Source organism: Rhopalosiphum padi, chromosome 1 (assembly GCF_020882245.1).
Source record: "Rhopalosiphum padi isolate XX-2018 chromosome 1, ASM2088224v1, whole genome shotgun sequence".
NCBI lineage: Eukaryota > Metazoa > Arthropoda > Insecta > Hemiptera > Aphididae > Rhopalosiphum > Rhopalosiphum padi.
Window position 1 is genome coordinate 31677750 of NC_083597.1, and position 15324 is coordinate 31693073.

Genomic DNA, 15324 nt, shown 5'->3' on the forward strand with positions numbered 1-15324 from the left:
GCACCGAATTAATACCTAGCGATTCTACACTTATATAATTAATAATTGTACACTTGTACAGCAGTTTTATGAAAGCTGCTATATAACTAAGCATAAATCTGTTTTTACTTTTTTTGTCTAGAGACATAACAAATCAACATATAATATGTTCTTCATTGCTCAGTATTGTCCGATGAGGGTGTCGATGACAAGTATTTATTTATTTTCCTAACAAAAAAAGATCGTAATTTATAATCTTTTTTCCATAGTAAATCTTTTCTTTTTCTTTGCCACTTGAACGAGTTGAGCGTCCATCCTACATGCTACATAAATTATTATGTACACGGATTACAAATACAAATATACAATTTCTATATATCTGTCTAGCTATCGCCGAACTGCTAAGTGCTACACCAAGAAGGAGAAGTTGATGACAGCTGCCCGCCGAAATCCCCACCTTTCCGTTGCTGACAAACGTCAATCCATGGAAGATCCGAATGAAAATCCGTGGTCCATGCCGAAATCGTGACGGGCGTGACGTTCGCGCTTTAGAAAAATTGTCGTTTTTTACGACATAAGTGATGAAAAATTGAAAAAAAAACAATGATATAAGTAAAATATTAATAATGTGTGACCACAAACATGAGTAATGCCGATGGTTTCAAATTATATTAATCATGAATCATGATTTATGGTGTTAATATATATTAAGCAACAACTGAGCGGCGTTTCGATTCGAATGGACTACCACCGTTTTCTCTGCCATGATATTTGTGATGAGCCTGGTGTTGATTGGCCGCCGCAATCGGGGTATCGGACAACACTCACAGGCGGCTCCTATGGCCAAGTTTACAGGTTAGTGTAAGTAAATTTGCAGTCGAAAAAATCAAGTGAAGTTCTCGACGTTCCTCGCCCTTCGGTGTTTTAGTTATTTTTATTATTTATAATTATTTGTATTTTTTCTTAAACTTATTACGTGCGCGTGTGTGTTTGTGTGTGTGTTTTGTAGTTGCAACAATAATTATTTTTTACTTTTATAACGTGTGCCCGATTACGCTATTGTACGCCATTACTGCTGCCCCGGATTTGACGTGAGTATAATAATATTGTCTTGTCGTTGTCACATAATATAATTATCATATCGTTGTTGTTCGACTCATATTTGTGAGACAGTGACTGTTAGCCCTTGCCTAGATCTTCTTGGAGAGACGTGTACGAACGTAAAAAAGCGTGTCGGCGGTCACCGCTATCCGTAAGCAGACCGGGGGGAGCGGGAGCGCTCAAACGCGCGTGTATAGACGATATGGCTGCCCGGCCGGTTTCCGCCAAAATTCTTGTGCTCGCTTTATTAAGTATGGAACCATACTTGAATATTATGAAGGCTTAAATATATGAAACTATGTAGACGAAAGAAATGCATTAACCTTGTACTATCGAAACGACCATGTGAGATAGCGCCTCGGGGGCCGGGACAGATTATACACAGACCTTCGATAATGTGATGTTCCGCGAGAGTGCATGTGTAAGACTCAATCAAATACCTATGACATATAAATAATTCGATATTCAAATCCAAAGTTTAAATTCAACAACAATAATAATAATAATAATATATATATATTATATAATTAGTGGTCTCTGTAGTATTCAAAAGTCAAAATCTACTTTTGTTTATTTTATCTAGGTTTAGAGGTGTCTAGTATATGATTTTATCGTTATTTACGATTGAAATATAATCTAATTTTACTGAAGTTTAGTAAAATGTGTACCTTATGTTATATAAAAAAGATAAGCACTAAATACACAAAAAAAAATTAAATTATATTTTCTATCTTTTTAATCTTTTTATCAATTAATTTGTTTATAGAAAATTATTTTATGACATTTACGAGAAAAATGTATTATTTAATGAAGGAAATAAAATTTTTAAGAAATCAATTATCATTTAAGTGTCAATATTTATAATTGATTATCAATTAGTTTTTATTATCCCAGTTTTAAAGTTACCTATAGTAAATTATTTTTTTATTTTCTATGCTGTCATAAGTGATAATTTCAAATTTTTTTATACCTATTTGTTCATTTTCAACAAAATAGTTTGAATACCTGTTCTTTGAAATTAAGTTATAGTTAACCTATATTTGTCTAATGTCATTAATTTTACAAAAACATATTCTTTGGTACCTACTTAACATAAGTATTTTCTTTTCTTAATACATTGATAAATAAATGTATATAATTAACATTTATATACTTAATAATAAAATAATATATTGTGTCAGCTGGTACAGATATGTATATTTAATAATTCCATTACTGGCCATTGCCATGGTTAATTTTATTATTTTTATTAACATTTTACTGATTGTTAAGTATATTAATTTCACAATTATTACATGATTGTTTTATTATTAAAAGTTAAGGATCTTGTTAATATAATAAAATTTGTGTATATTTTTAAATACATAAAAGATTTTCTTCATTAATAATTTATTATGCAAGTGTATTATAACAGTACTTTACCTTATTGACTATAGGAAGTTTCAAAATTTGATATCTAAAATGATTGTTGGTATGTTTATTTTGTCTTACAGATAATTTAATTTACCGTATGATGAGTTGGAATTATTATAATGCCGGCCGCAAGCAATCAAATAGGTTCTGCTTTGTTTCAGTCTCTTTCTAACAAAGTTACTGATCGACGAATTCACCATTCTTCTGTGGCGGACGACCGTTCTAGTTATTTATATATAGCATCAAGTAGAATTTTAGATAAAAATATAGAATTTGAAATGTTAGACCATAAACCTTCAATGTTGTCTCAGATGAAAAACAATTGTATTATGTTACTGCAAAATGGTTGTAGTAAAAAAGATATGATTAAAAAAAATGAAAGGATGAATGGTGATACTAACAAAATATCTCATTTACCTAAACCTAAAGTAGTATTATATCCTCCTGAACGTGTACAACTAGGCTGGCAAGATAAAAAAATGTCAGTTGGTTCTGGATTAGATAATCCTGGTGTAATATGTTACATCAATTCTACATTACAAGTATGTTAACAGCTTTATTATGTTATTAATGTATATAGGTAGGTACATTTAATTTTATTGTTATTTTTATAAATATGTTTAGGCGCTATTTCATATTCCTGCATTTACAAATTGGCTAATGAATGATGAACAACATCAAAAAACATGTCAACAAAAAAGTAAGCTATAAATAAAATATTATCTATACAATCAAAGTAAATACTCAAAAAACAGGTCTAGGGCTAATCAACACCGTTTCTGCTCGAGGTTATTTCAGTACAGAGTTTAAAATACTGAAACTTGCTGCTTTTACTAAGTCAATAAGAGATAAAACTGTTGATCTATTTATAATCTAGCAGATTGTCACTACTATTTGAAGTGTTTTGTTCATCCGAATAAAATTTCCCATTTACTAACAAATCGTGGTTATGAAAATTTTGTGCAATACACAATATTGTATATATTTGAGTATTTGACAAATTTAATTTTAACTGTACAAAATATTTTTGGAGGTGTCGTAATAAAAATATGTGTGGACCTGTCACGAAAAAGCGACAAGTTTGACAACAAAAATATATTGTGTATAATTTATAGTTATATATTATACATTTTTATTAATATTATATTATTTATTTAATTATTTTTATAATTTATTAAAATGGGCATGTTTGAACATTTTTTTTACGTTTTTAGCTGGTTTTCAAAAAGATTGTATCGTATGTATGGTCTGTAATACATTTACGCTATCTCAAAAACACACTGGTTCTAGCTTCAAAGCATCAATTATTACTAATCGCCTATCTTGTATGTATAATACAAAAATTAAATTGAAATTGAAACAAAAAAATAATTTATATTTAATTGTTAGTAATATGTAAACATTTGTCAACATATCGTCAAGAGGATGCCCATGAGTTCCTTCGTTACCTTATTGAAAGTATGGAACGGTGCTATTTGTCCGTTTTAGGACATGCTGCTAAATCGTATGTATTAAATATACATATTAATAAAAGAATTAATATAAATATAATATTGTTGTTTTATTGTTATATTTAGTCTAGACAATTATTCTAAAGAAACTACACCTATTAACCAAATTTTTGGTGGTTATATCCGCACTGAAGGTATATTTATTTAAATAAACAATTAAGTAAATTCTATACTAATTTAAAATTTATTTTAAATGTTTAGTAACATGTGGTAAATGTGGACACATATCAACTACATTTCAACATTTCCAAGATCTCATACTTGATATCAGGCAATCTGATAATGTTAATGACGCTTTAGACAATTATTTTGAAAAAGAACCATTAGATGAATCGTATGTTTGTGAAAGATGTCGACGACAAGTTGCTGCTGATAAAAAGTTCTCCATTGAAAGAGCACCAAATGTATTATGCATTCAGTTGAAAAGGTAAATTATTGATCGAATAAAAACTAATTATATGTATCTTAATTTAAGCATGTTATTGTGCTGTCGGGGAAGCTACTAAAAGAAAAATAATAAATATGTACTATTATATTACAGGTACAGTGTTGGTATGGGAGGATTTAGTGGAAATAAAAACAGTAAAGCTATTCAAATAAATGAACGATTAGATTTATCTAGTTATCAATTTGATCATCATAATTTAAAAATTGATGCTCGGCCATTAAGGTACCATCTGGTATCGATGGTAATTCATTATGGTTCAAGTTTAAATAGTGGACATTACACAGCTCTTGGTCTAACACCCTCTGGATCATATTACTATTTTAATGATTCAAATGTATGTATTATAAAATATTATATTTTTAGATTATTGATTTTGTTAGGTATTTCTAGGTATAGGATTATTAGATTTTTTTTTACAGGTTTATCAAACAAATTTCAAAAATTATTCAACAAGTAATGATTCCTATATAATATTTTATGAATTGGAACCATCAGGAAATATGAATACAAATGTAGAAAGTAAAACATCAACTGTAACATCTACTTCATCTTGTAAACCGTCTATAAATGGCTTTTTTTCAAGTTAGTAGTGTTTTACCATTTATTTTTTTATACATTTTATAATATAATATGTTTTTCTATTTAGACAAGAGTAATGGCGTTACAAAGCCGTTGAATGGTATTACAAAACCATTGAATGGTTTAAACAATATTAAAAAAAATATTATCAAAGACAAAAAAAGTCAAATATATGATAAATGGGATTCAAATATTAAAATGTAACTAAATTATTTATCTTAATTTATTTTATAGAATAAATATATAATAATAATAATGAAACTAAATTTTATTTTTTAATAATCAATTGAATTTTAGGTTAAAACAAGGGCAAACAAAAGAGAAATCACTAACTGAGAGCACGTGTAACTTGTATAATAAAACAATAGAGCCTTCAACCAATGAAATCAAATCATCATTAAATTATAATAGTTTAGTACCTTATATAGATTCGGATAAAGATGGCAGTGATGATGAGAATAGTTCATTATCTGGGGAAGATAATGTTTCTTCCCCCGTGATATTTGGAAAAATCAAACACTCGACAGACCAAAGAGTTCCTGATAAAAAGCCTTTAGTTATGAGACCAAAGGAAGATCTTAATGAAGTTGATACAGACACACCACCTAAAAAATGTTTGGTATTAAAACCACCTAATGATGATACTCCTATCGAACGAGAGAAAGAAATTATGCCAGCAAAAAAGTGCTTGGTATTAAAGCCTAAAGATGAAGAACCATTAGAAGTTAAACCTGAACCAGAACCTGTGAAAAAATGTTTAGTTAGAATTTTAAAAGATGATACTGAAACACACACCATTAAGGTGCCTCATTCTACTGAAGGAAAAGATTCAGAAAAAAAAAAACCGTAAGCGTGAAAATGGAATTTTGGAATTGGACAGTAATAAACCAAAAGCTCGTCTTGATCACAATTATAATGGGTTAGTTTTATAACTAAATAGTTTTAGAGTTTATCTATTACTTAATTTAATATTGTGGTTTTGATTAACTATACACCACATACTTATTTTAATATATAGTAAATAACATAATATAATTGTTACAGAACTAAGTCACCAATTGATATCAAAACAAATGGAAAATGTTTAAATGGAAATGGTTCTCTCGATGATAAACCTTGGTAAGTTTGAAAACATATAAATAACATAATAGTTTTTAATGTTGAAATTTAAATTAGGGTGGTTGAACTCTATTGATTGTTTTCCTCCTCATTTCTGAGCCTCTAGTGGTATGATATGCTAAGTTACTTACAGAGTCTCATATTCTAACCATTGGTTTTAGTTAATTTATCTCATTAAATTTTATATTTTTATTTTAGGAGTAAGTTATCAAATGGTAATAACTATAAACATTCAAACGGAACAAAAAACTGGCAAGTTATACTTATTAATCTTAATGATTTTAGTAATTTTTGGTTATTGCGTGTAATAATAATTAATTAATAATTATTACTTTTAGGCCGAAGTTTACAAACGACTTTCAAACTAATGGTATTAGTAAATCAAACGGTAACAATTTCAAGGATAGTATGAAGTCAAGAACACATTTAGGTTTTGGTGGAGATGGTAAATATTCATTATATTGTTCTTAATTGTTCATATTTAATAACTGAACTGAATCCATAACTGGTAGATCATTGAGTGTAGTATTGTTATATTTCCACTAAAATGATACAATAGTTAGGTTTTGATTGTTCAATGTTATTAAATTGTACTATATATCAGGGGTGGGCAACTGGTAGAACCTTTTTTATCTGGTCCGCGCTACATTTTCAAATTACATCGTACAATTTCAAAGTCAATCGTCTATACTCTATGCTAAATTAAAATGCATATTTTGCATGTTTTTTCTTTTGCTTTCTATACTCTGGCCCGCTAAATTTTAATTTTCTTAAAATTGGCCCTCTATTAACTTTCAGTTGCCCATCCCTGCTATATACTATCAAAATAATGCACAGAAATAAGTTATATATTTTAGTTATTACTTCTATGATATTCCAGTTGTATATTTACTGAAGTTATGTTATTTTATTGGTAGGGTCTATTGTTATTCAATTCTTATAAATTTTAAATTATCAAGTTTTTATTAGAAAAACATATGAGTTAAATTAAAAATATTTTCTCTCAAATAAAATAAAAATGATTAAAATCCAATTATTATATAAAGCATGATTATTTTCTTTTAAAGTTGGTTATATGCTTTTGGAATGACTGTCATGCATCATGACTAGAAATTGCCTGAATTTATTAATAAATTACCAATATCCTTAACTGCACAAGTTTTCATGTTTTCAACTCTTTAATTATTCAGTACTTGATTTAAGTGTGTTTTTGTTTTCTTAACTTTACAAAATTATTGCGTAACAATTTACATTATCATTAATTGATAAATAATAATTTAAATAAATGTAGACTAAATTAATAAATAGCTTATATTTTGGAATATTAACATATTCATTGCTCATTTTTAATTTAATTTTTTTTTATCATTTATGTTTAATTTATTATTTAAAATTGAATCATACATACTAATACTGCTTAATTTATACTTCTAATGATGAACCATTTATCTATTATATTGCTGATCATTTTTGATGACAAACCTTATCACCACCCACCTCTGAAGAAGTATTAATATAATATTGTATTTTCATGACACAATAATAATACTTTATTTTTATTAAAAATATTTATTATTTTAAAGTAATTAATGCTTATATATTTATATAATGTAAACAGTATAAATAAAATGAAATAAATAATAACTTATGATGAGAAAAGTTTCAAAGTTTGCTGATATTACTGATGACAATAATATTATCACCACCCATATATAAACAAAATAGTTTAATTATCTCATTTTTTGCTCTTTTCTGAAACACAAATTAATCCAAATGTAAAAAAAATATACAATGACTATAATTTATTTAAATATTTTTTGTTGAAGATTTTTCATTGAACACTTGTATTAGTTTAATTGATGACAAACTTTTTATCACCTACCTCTAAAATGATTATGAAAATAATATCAATAGATGAGTAATATCTATAATTTAAACAATTACAATATTACTACTAATATTATTTTGATTTAATGTAAAAAAGGGAGGGAATAAAAACTTACTTTGCTGCAGGTACTATACGTGTTGAATACACTTTGTTATTGAGTAGATCCATTTTAATGGATATATTAGGTTAGAATAAGTTCTAGTTTCACATGATTCTTGTGTGTGTATCTATCTATAAAGCAATGCTTTTTCCTACAAATTATCTTTGTGATACAATAACTTTGTTTGTACTTGGATTCCAAGATACCTTAGACTTTTTTTATGATATCTCTGTGCCTCTTATGTGCAATTTAATATTGATGTGAATTCTTCTTTTTTTAATCTTAACTACCTTTTGTTTTTGAATGACTAGCATATTCTTACTCTTTCAAGCTCTTTCAGAAACCTTAAAAGTTATAATTATTAATATTTTGATAAATATTTTATTATTTTTAGTCAAAACTTGGAATGGTGAAAAAAGCTTTGTAGATCGAGAGGCTGAACAGGATAAAATTAATGGAGTTAAGCGTTCATTTGATGATGAATACAACGAAGATTTTGATAGAGGAGTTGTAAGTATATTTTAATTATTTTTAAACCTAACTAAGCATTCTTCTTGAACATTATTCTGTTGTGTCTTATAAATGTCTTTGTAGTTTTAACTCTAGAACTTTAAAAAGTCTTTAAATTGTATTTTTTACTTTTATATATTATTTATTTTTCATAGTTATATAACTAGTAAACATAATTTAAATTGTTATTAGTATATATAACAATGTTATATGATTTTATCTTGTCTATACTTAATACTTATTAAATACTGTAGTGATAAAACAAACACATTTAAACTGTTTTAAATAATAATAAAATATTATAGGTAAAAAAGAAGAAATTTGATAATAAGAATCACCATACAAAAGAAAATGGTTCAAATGCCTTACAAATGTTACATAATCAATTAAATCAATTTAATGGTAAAAAGGGACGAAATAAAATCACTTGGATGAGTCGAACAAAAAATTATCGACAATACAACAGTGAATATCGTTATAATAGCAATAGCGGAAATGGTGGTGGAGGATATAAGAAACCCAGGTATAATAATAATCGTCGTCATTGGCATAAACAGCGATAGACCTTTTGTCTTTAATTTTGTGTACAAAAAAACATTTTGTAAAATGTTGTAAATTATAATCTAGCTTTAATTTCAAATGTAATAAGCTAAATATAACAAAAAATTGAAAAAAAACTATGAACTTTATCAGTTTTAATTAATAAATTAAAGTTAATTAAAATTCCATTGCCAACTGCCCTGATTTCAGCTCTGCTGAAGAAAATATTCTAGTCTGTATTTTTATTTATTTTACAATTATCAGGTCAAATTATTATCCATGTTAATTTTTATAATTACACAGTTAATAATATTCATAGCTGTTGTAAATATTTGACTAATAATTAATCATTGTTGCGATATATCTCATAATTAAATTTCAATTTTTAGACAATATTAAACTATTGTCATCATTTCTAACTAATTAAATACATTTTTTATATCACGAAAAATTGTGCATTATTAAATTCCTTCTATGAGACCATTTATTTTTATTCTATGAATGTACACTATTAATCTTTTTATTTTAGTAGGTGTGTTTTCTATTTACAAAATACCGTTTTTATTTTATTTTATCCTTTTCTAATTAAAACTTAAAATTTTTTTTTATTATTTCATTTATATAAAGTAAATAGTTTTTTTTTAAGATTATTGGTTTTTTTTTATATATATATAAACCATCATTTGTTCAATTTAATTTTTAATAAAAAAAGAGCAATTAACTTAGATATTTTTTTGTATAATAATGATAATTATTTTTATAAAATTTGTTTACTTAATAAATTATGTATTCATGTAGGGTGGGATGGGATTAAGATTAGTTATTATCTATAAAAAAAAATAGTATTTTTCATTTTCCTTGTTTAAGTTTAGAAAATAAAAACACGTTTTTTTTTCAACTGTATTTGGATGCTGAAAATGTTAGCAATGTTTAAGTCCCACAAGTAGTTCCCACTTACTCACTTAACATTCAATTACCGTCTCGTGATTCGTAGAATAAAATTGTGTGCACGCGTTGTTAGTATGACTACTTGTAATTTTTTTTAAATTTCTAAGTTTATAGGCTCTACTGAAGCGTCTGTTGTTATAACAATGTTTGTACTCCGATTCTCACGGTCGGTTCCTAACTTCAGAACATCCAGACTACAGTGTTGTTGTTGCTATTATTATTACCATTTTATATATATATATATGTCTACAATCAATAGGTCATTAACAAAGTAAATATTTTGTTTTGACCTCTGAATAGTAAAAATTTTGATTTTTCTTGTATATAAAATGTGTAATTAAATTTATGAAAAAACTATGCGTATACATTATTACTTTGTTGAAATCTTAAACGGTAATTTCACTTATAATCTCAAAATACTTATATGTATATCTATATAATACTTATAATATATACATACATACATAAATATATTCATCACATTTTATTGATGTATTATACTTTATAATGTAGTGATTTTAATGATAAAACACCTTGGTACTGTTATTCTATACGCAATGTAAACTTGAATATAAGATATATCTAAAATATGTAAATAAATGTGTATTTGTATTGTAAACCTATCATTTGTAAAATTGAATTGTGTTGCTTAAAAAATGTTTTTTAATGTATATTTAGATAGACAAATATTGTAAGATGACTATTATGTGCGATTAAATGTGAGATTATGAATTGAAAAAAAAATAAAGAATTACATAATATGTCAATTTGAATTTACACATAATTTATTTGAGCATATGGAGCGACGAATGTATTGATTTTACAATATTTTAGATAATTGTATCTAGTTTATATCTTAGAAAGGTTAAAATTAATATTTCGTAGTATTTTTTTGTTTGAGATTGGGGAATACAAAAAAAAAATTGTAAAATGGGAAATTTTACGCAAATCCAATTTTTTACAAAAGCTTGTTTTTTTTTGTTATAAATGATTAAAAATTATTCGCTTGGTTGAAATGACTAAAATTGTAGTTCAAAGCTGCCTCTCATAAGTCTTTAATATTTTTTTTTTATAGCATTTAAAGTTAGAATCTTGACAAATTACTATCTATAAAAATTGCAAAAACTAATTTGTCGTTAAAAATTCATAAACATTTTGTTTTTATATCAAGGTTTGAAAATTAAATACCAGGTTAGGTTTTTCAACCAATATATGAAAAAAGATTTCACTGAAAGACAAATGAATTTTCTATGAGAATTTAAAGTTACAAAGAATTTTTACTATATTCAATAATATAAATATTAAAATTAATATTATTATTTCTCAACAATTTTTGATATTTTATTGTATTTCAAATAAGAATAACTAGATACTTGACTTTTTCACTAAATGCTGCTTGTATTATCATTTTCATTTCATGATAAAATTTTTAACTAATTTTGAGTTAGGCATGAAAAATTAATAATTATTTTTATGAATGTTGATAAACACTATTTACTGGGTCAACAATTTTAAAATTTTAAAACAAGATTCCAGTGCTTTGTTGACTGTCGCATCGTACTCGTTAGCGTTATCACAACAGCCATGCTTACCTTTCGTATAATAGCTCATTAAAACTAGTGTATCTATATCAATATATATAAACCGAATGGTGAATATGCCTCGAAAAAAACACTATACGCTATCAAAAAGAAACCTAAATTCACCGTCGTCTAAAAAATAATAAAAAATAAAAATCATTCGTCTTTCCAAATGGATATGCTTTGCTTTCGGAGGGTGTCGCCTAACTAACCGAAGTTTTCAGCCCACCTACGGTATCAGATCGCCTTCTATCCAAGATAAAGTCGCGGTTGACACTATATCGTCGACGGGAACCGTCATTAAATGTGGATACTCGTAAGTCACCTATTTTTATACAAAATACCCAAATAGTAACCTTATCAATTATCCGTATCATAGGAGCAAATGGGTTCACCTTACCTTCCTACAAATACGGGTTACGGGTATAAATATCATTTGCAAATTTTAAATTATCTGATACTGAATTACCTTTCCACACATTTGCACTCCGTCGTTTGCGTCTAATTTTAACGTTTGTTCTTTCATTCGCTACCTTCATCATTCCACCCCATTGGAAGAGATTGAATAGTCCCTTGAGGAACTACGTTTCTCTATTAATAGTGTTGAAAATATTATAAATAGGACCAACAATTTAACGATGTATCTTTTCACTATTAAGCAGTATTTCAGTTATTAATCTTGAAAACGACAAATTGAATAGGAATATTTTTAATTTGACAAAACCGATTTCACCCACAGGCCACAATGTAAGCAGTTCCAATTATATGAGCACCATGTATATATATATATATATAATATTCTTAAAATATTCTAATATTCATACTCTTCACTGCGTCACATGTGGCCAGGATCATCTCACCTTTGATGTATTAAGCCACGCGAACAATCGCCTAAGTATGCTTTATATTCCGGTACTCATGTCTCATACTGCTAATTTTAAGTACTGTCCGTCGCTCAAACAGCTATTAACAAGGAACTTTTATATGCTCCAACAGAAAAAAAACTAAAACTTTCCTAAAAGGCTCCGTCTGACGAAGTTCCCGAAGATCACGCTCAGCCTCAAAAGAAATTATATGCTGAAGCAGTTACACTTACAAGTTACAAGTTTACAATCAATAATTCTCTTATAGAATTTTGGTGTAGCGCATAGACGTATAATATGTCTATGATTTAGCGACTAGCGGGCCCTTAATATCGCACTTTTAATTTAATTATCTTTGTATACACATATTATTTAGTTAGGATGCTTGTACCTTATCATCAAACATGCATATTTGTAAATTTTATTTTTGTACTAATAAAATGATTATTATTTTATATTTTATAACATAATAAGATTAGTTTTAAGTCATTATGAAATATTATTCAACTAAAATATGTATATTTGTAATTTTTGAGCTAGGATTTAATATTAAAAATATAAATAATATATTTAATTCGATATTTTTTTCTTCTTAATAATCCCATAACCTAAATTCCAAGTTAAGTGCTACTAGTGGGTGGCTCCTTATTCACGCAACTCTAATTATGTTTTTTTTATTCTAATCTCACATATACTCATTGTGCTTAATTGTATAGATTGTATATTTCATTTAAAAATAAAAAAAGCTATTTTTTTCGTGAATATAATGCTTATATATTTTTACCCAAAATTTAACTAATTCTTATGCAGTTCTACCCAAACAGGTATTATTGTTATACTATTATTATACTAAATATCTTTTTTTTTTATTGTATCTATCTATTAAAAATAAATACTTATGGCAGTAAGTTTAACCTAACTTAAGGCGTAGAAAGAAAATAAGAAATTATTCGTCGTCAACCATTTGTATATAATATCGCTCTCACTTCCGCACAGGACACATCTATTATTGGCTATAAGGTAACCAACTACTGGTTACTATTATTATTATGTTAAAGAAAAATATCATCTACACATTATTCAAATGTGGTTATTTTTTTAATGTACGAATTTCCTTGGATTAAAAATCAGAACTGCATAGTGCATCCCGAATAACGATCAACGAGACCGTCATGGACCACGTGGTATAAATTAGTTTTTCTACCATAGTACCATTACCATACTACTATGTCATACATGATACATCTGATAGGTACAGTTACTTGTAACTCGTTTAAATGGCGAAGTATATTCATAAAGAATCTTCAAGCCAAAATCCAACGAAAAAAAGACCGGTAAAGAAAGTCCAATGGAATATTAAGGTCCATGAACAGTCTGTGATATTCGTTAACAATTACTACTGTTGGTAAGCGATTTTATTATTTCCATACCTATTCTAAATGTACTTATTACGTAATTATAAAAATAAATATTTATCGGACTTATTTTATCTTGAACTTTAATACCATTTGGACTTTTAGATTACAATTAATATAATATGTTGTGTACATTATGCACCATTGATAAAATAAATATAATGCTACGGTTATAGATAAGAGATGGGATTATCTAATAATATATCAGTTAATATTGTTCGTAGACGGGGTTAATACACATTGACCTTATACTAAGGTCTATGTTAATACATAACTTATGTAGTTATGTGTAGTCCTTTCACCTTGAAATTAAAAAACAATTTTTTAGCTTAAAACCCCTCCCGAAATTAATTTCAGGTTACGGCCTTGCAAACAGATATATAAATAAAACTTATTAATTTATATCTGTTTATCAATCAATGAATGAATCGTTTTAAAAAGATACTATGCCACTGTGGCCCATTTGACCCAAGACTCAAGAGACGCTTATACTATTTAGATTTATGGTTTGGTTTTAGCACGATTGCACGAACGTGAACAGTTGATTTGATCATGATATTATAACTAGGAAAGTAGGAACTCTAGGAACAACTTTACTAGTAAACAGTAAATTCTGCTACTTATATCAAAAGCTTACCAATATATACCAACCAACCAATCTAAGAGAAGGATTTGTATGCATGTGCAGTGTGCACGTGAACGCGTGTAGTGGAAACCCACCGTTAGCTTATGGAGTAGTCAGTTGTAGACCATAGAGTAAAGGAATAATAAATGTATGTTAAGTATAGATCCCATAGGGCATAGACCTTAAGGTATAAGGTCGATCCACATTAGCTACATTACAATTAAGGTAGATCCACCTTAATTACAATTTACATTATTATCGTATTATCATATTATTCACGGACCAAGATAGAAACATATAGAAATATATTATATTATATAATATATTGTATAATATAATACAATCTTAGTTCGTGACATTATTAGTGTTTGTCGTTTGACGTCAATACGTCATCATAAAATACTGAATTTTTAAATTATTATTTATATTATATATTAATGACTATTGTATTAATCCATTATATTGACTAATATTTCATATGTATTTGAAGTATTACTAGTATTGAAGTATTGTATTACTATTGTAATGTGTAATTAATTACTAATTATGTATGTATCATATAAACATTTTTGTCGAGGTATATTAAAAATGTTTAATACTCCTATAATATTAAAAAAAAAACAATTATTAATGATAAATGTATATAAAAAAACTTGCATATAATGTTCCAGAAAAAAAACTGCCAGAATATAAATTGACAGAGTG

The 15324-nt window shown here is 26.9% G+C and overlaps 1 protein-coding gene across 1 annotated transcript; it reads left to right on the plus strand.

Annotated features, from left to right (window-relative positions):
• Nucleotides 1-813: 813 nt before the first annotated feature.
• Nucleotides 814-10903, plus strand: LOC132923788 (ubiquitin carboxyl-terminal hydrolase 36). Its single transcript, XM_060987764.1, is given in 17 exon segments — nucleotides 814-1070; nucleotides 2574-3035; nucleotides 3118-3193; nucleotides 3708-3818; nucleotides 3883-3997; nucleotides 4071-4138; nucleotides 4206-4431; nucleotides 4546-4786; nucleotides 4872-5034; nucleotides 5099-5231; nucleotides 5329-5866; nucleotides 5868-5950; nucleotides 6076-6150; nucleotides 6349-6402; nucleotides 6489-6595; nucleotides 8533-8648; nucleotides 8954-10903. Coding segments are annotated over 16 exon segments (2787 nt in total). The 5' UTR covers nucleotides 814-1070; nucleotides 2574-2612; the 3' UTR covers nucleotides 9212-10903.
• Nucleotides 10904-15324: the final 4421 nt, after the last annotated feature.